The sequence below is a fragment of the Arachis duranensis genome, chromosome 9 (genome assembly GCF_000817695.3).
Source record: "Arachis duranensis cultivar V14167 chromosome 9, aradu.V14167.gnm2.J7QH, whole genome shotgun sequence".
In the NCBI taxonomy this organism is placed as follows: Eukaryota; Viridiplantae; Streptophyta; class Magnoliopsida; order Fabales; family Fabaceae; genus Arachis; species Arachis duranensis.
In genome coordinates this window covers 12,882,705-12,891,352 of record NC_029780.3, presented here as the reverse complement: position 1 = coordinate 12,891,352, position 8,648 = coordinate 12,882,705, and the positions used below count along the sequence as shown (strand labels likewise).

Below are 8,648 nucleotides of genomic sequence, written 5' to 3'. Positions count from 1 at the left end.
TTAAATCAAAGATCTTTTATTAAATGTAAAATATTTTTAATCATTAAAAAGATCTTAATAATTTAATACATTTCTTTAACATAAAAATTATTTTTATTTTAAATTATCATGAAGTTATATAATAATGTTGCATCTTTTTTATAATTCAAATAGGATTAGGTACCGGTAAATTAAGAACGGATAGGATTAGAATTGATATATTTTCAACACGCGAATAAAATATGATTGAATTTATATAAAAATCTCAATTTGCAAGTAAGATCAGAATTAGATCCAAACTCTATCCTACCCTACTTTACCTATTGCGAGCCCTACTCAGAATTCGCGGACTTTAATTGTTCTAACAAATCTTGGAATTGTCAAAATCGGTCGAGTTTCACCATTTGATCTTCCCTTAACACCTATTAACAAAAAGGAACTAGAGTTTATTATTAGTTAATTTTATCAAATGATCAAATTGTAGGAGTTAGAGATTAGGCCCACTTTGGTAAACAGCTTAATTAAATTTTTTTTGAAAAAATAGTTTAAATAATAAATTGTTATATTAAAAATAATTTATAAATAAATTATTTTGTGTTTGATTTTTTAGTTTTAAAAGTGTTTATTTTAAAAAAAATGTGATAAAAAAATTTTTTATTATAAGAGAAGTCATTTTTTTAACTTTTTTATAAGCTCCTAAAATAGCTTTTTAAAAAGCAATAATTTAATTTTAAAAATTGTACCAGACATTCATACTATTACTTTCCATAAGTCAAAAATTTAAAAAAATTACTTTAAAAACTTTTCAAATAAATCCTAATTTCAATTATGGATTTTTTTTTATCTAACAACTATTCGAGTGTTTTTTGCTGATTTCCTTTTTATATTTTTGATAAAAAAAATTAGAGTAAATATTAAGGTTAAACAGAATGAGGGGATATCAATTTTAATTAAAAAATAGAGTGGAATGCTATTTTGTAAAGTCTTGAGGATCACTTGTGTCATTTACACTTTTTTTTCTTTTTCTTTCTTTTTTTTTGTAAAGAACCATGAAAAGTGATTATGGTACAATGAAACGACCAATGGGGCTCTTGAGTTCTACCCCGCTATAACTTGGTTAGCACGTAACACCAGCACCTCTGTCCCCATTTTTATTTTATTAGCCACGATATCCATTGAAGATGACAAAGAAAATGCTTAATTTTATTACAATACATACAAATCAATGCATACCCTTCTAATCAACCAATTTGAATATCCTTCCATGGATAGAGCCAGTTTTTCATCAGCTAAACCACAACTTCTGAATGCCATCCCATCAAAAACTGAACATGATCACATCTAACGGTTCCAGAGCTTCCATTGAAATTCACTCTGATTAATTCACAGGCGTAACTTAATTTTCTCAGACCATTTAAAGATGTCGGAATACACTTGATCGCCTCGCAGATCTTCTCCTTTGGCCCCTGCCGCCACCCTTATAACATCCTCAATCAATGCAAAATTTCCCATTATATCAACATGGGCACCACTTTGTGTCCCCCTGCCTTCTAGAAAGTTTGCTGGAGGAGAATGCTCATATTCTCTAATGTAAGTCTTAATCCCAAAAGGGTTGAATCTGGTTTTCCCGCGCCAACCTTTCGCGCACATGAAGCCTGTGCTTAGAACCGGCACGGTCTCATCACCATCGACAGTATAGACTCCACCCTTCAGACAGCTATCTTCATCAGGACCTTCTGCTGTGGTATCTATTTCAAACGGAATGTAGCACTCAGCATAGGGAGATAACTTGTAAATATAGGCTCTTTCTGTTGGTAAGCCTACTCCATACATGGAGAAGATTTCCATGTCTGGAGCATTTGGTAGTCTGCATAAAGATTTGGTGAGATATTAGAATAGCAAACGGCAGAGCATCCGATTGGGAGGGTAGATCAGATAGAAGATATATGTTGAAAATTGTTTGTCTAGACCCCATATGTTAAGTAAGATGCAGTCAAGAGTCAACCAATAATAATTATTCAAGTAATACCACGAAGAAGCTAATCTATTTTGGAATGGTACCACCAAACACCAAATTCAGAAATGTGTATAACAAATTAGTTCCTAAATGATATTTAATTAGTCCACAGTACTCTAATGATGAACGATGTTATTACTATTGAATTTGGTTAGTGTTAACAAAAGACATTTTAGGAACTAATTTGCTTGCAAATTGATCTTTTAAGGACTAATTTGTCAATGTATATAGTTTGGGATTTAGCTAAAGAATGTCATAAGAACATTGGTTGAGACTGTTAAAATAGAAGGCTTTTTTACTCTTTCTATGCATGATAAATGTGCTCAATGCATTGAAAACTTTAAAAAATTATGTTTTCTATTAAAATTTCATATTTGTGGTATCCTTAACAAGTGTATTAAATTATCAACATTTTGATCTTTTGGGGACCAAATTGATGATTCTTCCAAACAATCATAACTCAATAATGTAGAGCGACAAAACTACTTACTTTGTCTCCAAGGGGTTCGACCAATATTTGTAGTGTTGATATTTAGGATCATCCAAGTTGTCAGCAATTCCATAAGAGAAATGTGCACTTCCACGGGCCATCATTTTTGGAGCAACAAATTGAAGCAGGTCTATAATTGAGCTCGCTGTGTAAACTTTATGTTCAGCGACAGCTCTTACTCCCTCAACTCCCATGTCATGATATTCGGTCCACACGTCGCGACAAGAGGTATTTGCAACGCTATGACCCTTAATGGCACCCTGTTAACAAGAAACATAGTATTAACTATACAGATACTGTCTGGAAAAGAGTAAATCACCATTTTAGCCCTTGAAAGAAAGATTAATTTGCTAACAAATTAGTTTCATTTGTAGTCTTAAATACGAATATTGATTTGCTAACAAAAGGGGTTCTCACTTTGGATGGATTTTTCATGTGGAGCTAATCATTCAAGTACAAGAAGATAATATCAATCTTTGACGGATCATTTTCTTAGCAAACTAATCTTTTTCATATCAAAATATTAGACTGAATAAGATAATAATAACAAGTTAGCAACAAGAAATCTGAACAAACAAACAACGCTATAGAATTTCCAAGATTCCTTATTAATTATCAAAACTTTAGAAATAGGCTCACTCGAAAGTCAGTCATCTCAATCTCAGTGGAAGGTGCCTCTGCCACATCTCTGCCAAATGATATCATTCTTCCATAGTTAACATTTGTTTTATTTGTTTCTTGGCCTGTTAACTGAGTATTGTTAGAGTTTTGCTTTCTCTCGCTAGGGGTATAGCCTTCCTCTGGTGACCAATCAAGACCACCCCATATAGTTTCCCCGCCTCTTGGTATCATTGACATAGTTGAGTCCCAAGTGCGAGTCATCCTCATTACATGTTGCAAGGTTTGAAGGCGAAACAGATCATTATCTAAAAACCCCGGTGCAAGCGCCCTTGAACATGAGAAGAGAACAAAATTTCATCATGATATTTAACAGTTTGGCCGGCCAGAAAGATTAAAGCACTATAGCATGAACATGAGAAAAGACATAAGTTCTAAATGTGGACATGAATATTTCCTTAAAAAATCTGTAATTAAAAGAAGTAGTTCTAAAGAGGGGAGAGAAGAAATATCTATGCTGGTTTTGTAGCATATGAGGATAGGACATTGTTTCAAAATAGTAGGATAAGATATGAAATTGACAATATAAAATAAAATATAAATAAGTATCAGTGCATCAAAGTGAAATGATCACCATATTGTTAGTTAGTAAGTGACTTTACCTGGCAACAGCAATATCCCTGGCTTCAGCTGAGAAAAGACCTGCTATAGCCTTGGGAACACCTAAAAATGGCCCACCAATGTTTACAACTGCCTTTATATATTTGGAACACCAATCTGATCCACCCCCACCACCCAGTGGTGCTGGTGCTTCCACCCACTTCATAAAATGAAGAAAGTATAGTACACCCATTGAATGTGGAAGAATAACTGCCTTGTTCCCACCATTAGTAGCAACCATAAGTTCTATATTGCTTTTTATCCGACTTAATGCTCGATCACGCACCTGACCAGTTAGTTTATCAATAAAAAAATATAGGAGCATACTCAATGAATTTCCTTGTGTTACACAACACTACAGACAGATAACTTGTTTTTGAGTTAAGTGTTGGAGGGAAAGGGAAGACAGAGAGAGGGTTTGAAGAAGAACTGAAACTTCACTTTACACTTCAATCCCTTGCCTTCCCTCCCTTTACTTCCAAAAATTAAAAGTTACATAAACCCCCAGCAATACCTCAGTGTTCTGAAATGATATTCTCCAATCATATGCAGCCATGTACATGCTTTTCTCTTCATAACCAATGTGAGCCAAGTTAGCAATTAGGACTGCCCAAACGAAATATCCAGGGGCAAAGTAATCAGCAGCTACAAGTCCAGAGACAGGCCTCACTCTTATGCCAGGTGGATCCAATCCTGTTTCATTGTCAAGCGACATGTGCTCTGCCCAGCATGAAGGTCTAGAAAAAATTCATAAAATAAATAAAATATGTAATTTCTTGGCTATATATGGTGACTTCGAAGTATCAAAAGTGCACGTCAAGATGTGCAAGTTAAGAGAGAACTAATTGCTTGTAAGAAGTTAAATTGTGAAAGCTATCTAATACTTAATATACATACTTGATACACTAAAATAAAACAAAAGAACATTTGAAATGCAATTTTTTGTCATTTGGGGTAATTGGAGAGACGAGCAAAACTTGCACTTCTGTAATAATTAATTCCATCAAAAGATTACTTCAGTAGTTTTCAAAAGTAGGTTATGTATGCAAATTTGTATGCTTTTTGATAATGCATTCCAATAATTCTGGAACTTCCTATATCAGAAGTTCAATGGTTGACCATATTGCTGAATGGTTAAAACTTTTTGCAACATCTTTCAACCCATGTGTGCTCCAAAAATTATTTGTCTTTGTAAGGAATAGGAGTAATATCAAGACATGGTATATTTTCAAGACTAATAGTCCTTCCTACCTATCCAATAAAGCGACTGAAATTCTTCCAATCAAGCACTCAGGATCATCAATTAACTGATCCAAACAAGTCCTTGCCGACCCTCAAAATCTGGTAATTAAATATTTCTCTTCCTAAATGATTCTTTGTGGCATACGCATAGCTAATGAAAGTTTGAGGTACAAGGAAAGGCACCTGAAAATATCTGAATTCCTTGCAAGAGTTTGAACTAAGAAGTTTAAAGGAAAAACAGTGACCTGATGGTACATTATTTAACAGGACACAATCTTGAAAACACACTTATATTTGGATGAAAAGTTAATTAAAATAAATATAATTTAATATAAAAAAGAAAAACCAACAACCACCACCTTCAAAGGGAAAAGTTTAATCATCTTAAGGCAATTTCCTAATCAGTCAATAAGACCATAAACGGAAAATTCCCTTTTAATTCCTTTGTTCATTGACTGATTTCACCAACAGAAATAAAGTGACAAAATCCAAAAATCTGCATTGAAGTCACATGTTCATTGAATATCTTACAATTCAAATATCATCAATGCTTAGATGTCTCCGATTATTTCAGTGTTACTTTCAATCAACATCCTCATCATTAATGGAAACAGAAAACAAAGAAGTACCATTAACATTGTCTTGTTTTCTTGATTCTGACTAACCCTCCCAGCATCTGTTGTAAGAATGACCCGTCCCTCATAAAAGGACCTCTCATCAATTACTTTCCACAACCAAACCGTGTTATATATATCATTAACCACCTACCCAAAAAAAAAAAGTCACATCCACAACCACAAACAAGGATTGAAATCCTCTTGCACTGTCTTTCCATTCTCTCTCCAATTAAGAATGGATGTAGCAGTCAATAATAATGGATAAAAATTTGTTCACTGGACTCATCAGTCATGTACCTAAATTGCTCACTCATTTATACATAAAGTTCTCCATTAGATACCTATATAAGTATGACTATTAGACATAAAACAACTCTTAAGTCAGCTTAATCTGTTCCGAAAAACATGGTCATGTCAACCTGTGCCCTTGAAAAGAGCATGCCTAAATAACATTTAGTTAGCTCACTCATCCACTTAAACAAGTGTCTAAGGTTCGAATCTCATCTTGTATATGTAGCAATCCGTTGGCTTGTCAGACCGGAGGATACCATAAGAAACCAATAAATAAATAAATAAATAACACTTGTGAAAACAGCACTCCAAAGATTTTATTACTAGCAAAACAACAAAAACTTCTCAGCAATGTCAGCTGGTGTCAACTGTGTGAGAAAGTAATTACCAACAGAATGAAACTACCTTATTTTGTCACGGATGCTATTTTTGTAGTTCACTCAAAGATCGTTAAAAAAAAAAGAGCCAAAAACCAATACTTTTTCAACCCAAATTCCAGATAACTATGCTATTTATAAACAAAAAGTTAGGTATTGAAATATAAAACACAAAATAAAAGTGCGCCTGAAAATAAAAATTACCTCTTGTAGACTTCTCCAAAGGTGCCACCCCACAAGCGTTTCCTGAAGAGTCCTTCAGCACACTGATGTCCCTCCCAGAGCTCAAGCCCACCGGTGACGATACCGGGCACGAACACCACCGGATGCTTTGCCGTGAGCCCCTCTTTCTTCAGCTTCACCCCCGGCGGGTCCGGCAACGGCCCCGTGATCGCTTCCGTCACATACTGCGGCAGCGAAGCCGGCATCAGCTTGTACAAGAACAGCATCAACCACCACACCGTGCAAATGCACCCTACGAACCAGCAACAGCTATCGATGCAAGACCACTTCCTCTTCTTCTCTTGTTTCTCCTTGCTCTTCTCATCTTTCATCTTCTTCTTCTTCTTGTTCTTATCATTGTCATCTTCTCCGTGTTCTTTTTCTTCTTCTTCTTCTTCTTTGTTGTTCTCTTCGGCTTGAATCTCTTTGCTCTGAGCTTCCGATCCTCTTCTCCGTCGAACTGAAGACATTTTCTTACTACCAAACTCGTTTCTAGCCCAGAGCTTTCTCGAGAAAATTTATCAGTTATTTTCTTATTTTCCTTTTTTTCTTTTGTTTCAATTTCCCTTTTCAGAGTATAGAAAATTAGAAACGGATGAGATTGCGTTTTTCTTCTCTGCAGTTGAATTTTCAGCAGAAATTAGTTTAAATAATAATAAAAGAAATATGAAGAAACCGTTTGGGAAGCTTGGTCAACTCTGTAAGGAGAAACGGTTTAATTATTTTTCAGAGAACTTGAGCGGGGGATTGAAGCAGAGATTGAAGTAGCGTGTTTGGTGGTTAGAGCATCACTGAATTAGTGAAGGGAAAGTGGTCACAAATTATTTGTGTTTTATTCTTTTATTTATTGTTTTTCAAATCTGCCATTAAAATTAATTATTATGTATTTATATATAAATATATATTATTTAATTTATTTTTAATATATATTTTATATTTTTTAAATAAATAATTAATCTTAATATACATATAATATTTTTATATACAAAATATATATATATATATATATATGGAGCTATTTAAATATTTAACAAGAGATTAGAGATTTATGGTTTAACAAGAGCAATTAACATAAAGATTTTTACCGTAACATTTATTAGTTATATCTTTTTAAAATTAAGAGTGAAATTCAAATTCAAAATTTATAGATAAAAATAAAAAAATTATATTATTTGAGTTATAGTTTATTGACTATTAATTATATTATTTTATTAAATAATTATATTATGAATTAATAAATTATACATAAATTTTCTTCTCACTGTTTCATTTCTTCTAAAAAATTACAAATTCTTTCAAAAGTTATAAATATTTTAAACTAAAAATATTAACAAATTTTTACATAAATTATTAATTTTTATGTCTGTTATCTGTTTTTTATTTTAAATTTTATTATATTTATAATTTAATGTACTTCACAGAAATTAATTTAAGAATGGAGGTAACAATGGAGATATGCAACTATATTGTATTTTGACGTGTATTTTATTGTCAGTGAATGTGTTGAAGTCAGTAACCTGCAAAACAGGTTATGTTTTGTCATACCAGAAATGAAAAAATTGAGACACCTGTAAAATGCAGGATACGTTTTGCATAAAACTAAAATCAAAAAGCTGCAACAACCTGTAAAAAGTAGCTTCCGATTGGCAGGGAAGCAGATTGAGAGCTCGAAATGTGTCTCTGTCTCCTGCATGCAGACCGGACCTGCTTTGTTGACCGTGTTGAAAGTCGAAAAACGGAAGCTGTGTTTGGCAGTTGGCCAAGCCAAAACGCAGGTTGCATTTGGCAATCTTTTCTCTTGCATGCACGCCACGTGTTGAATAAGAGTGTTGTGGGGTGTTTAAAATGCAAAACGCAGAGAGAGAGAGAGTTATTGAAGAGTATTGAGTGTTATATGAGGGAGTTACTCAAGAGTGAAAAATGTTGCTTTGTGAGAAAGGTTGTAGGAGGAAGAAGAGTGGAAAGCTTAGTTTTATTTAGTTGTTAAATAAAAAATAGTTCGTAATTTTATTAGACCTAAAGATCACATTATTAAGTACCTGGATTATCCTTAATAAATAAGTTTTCTTTTTTAATTTTATGATAAATAAATATATTTATTTAGATTTTATTTATTTATCTTTTAACAAACAATG

The 8,648-nt window shown here is 33.1% G+C and overlaps 1 protein-coding gene across 1 annotated transcript; it reads right to left on the bottom strand.

Annotated features, from left to right (window-relative positions):
- Positions 1-1,096: 1,096 nt before the first annotated feature.
- LOC107464761 (phospholipid:diacylglycerol acyltransferase 1) lies at positions 1,097-7,332 on the bottom strand. Its single transcript, XM_016083723.3, has 6 exons — positions 6,496-7,332; positions 4,279-4,501; positions 3,767-4,050; positions 3,126-3,435; positions 2,487-2,746; positions 1,097-1,846 (listed from the first exon to the last, which is right to left on the bottom strand). The coding sequence occupies exons 1-6, from the start codon at positions 6,981-6,983 to the stop codon at positions 1,363-1,365; spliced, it is 2,049 nt and encodes a 682-aa protein (XP_015939209.1). The 5' UTR covers positions 6,984-7,332; the 3' UTR covers positions 1,097-1,362.
- Between the last annotated feature and the right edge of the window lie 1,316 nt (positions 7,333-8,648).

Bases quoted from the DNA above. Each gene is read 5' to 3' on its own strand.
- LOC107464761 (XM_016083723.3), bottom strand. From the start codon at position 6,983: ATGTCTTCAGTTCGACGGAGAAGAGGATCGGAAGCTCAGAGCAAAGAG. The intron at 3,436-3,766 runs GTAAAGTCACTT...CTCATGTTCAAG, and splicing joins AGGGATATTGCTGTTGCCAG to GGCGCTTGCACCGGGGTTTT. The intron at 2,747-3,125 runs GTGAGCCTATTT...TCTTGTTAACAG, and splicing joins TTGAGATGACTGACTTTCGA to GGTGCCATTAAGGGTCATAG.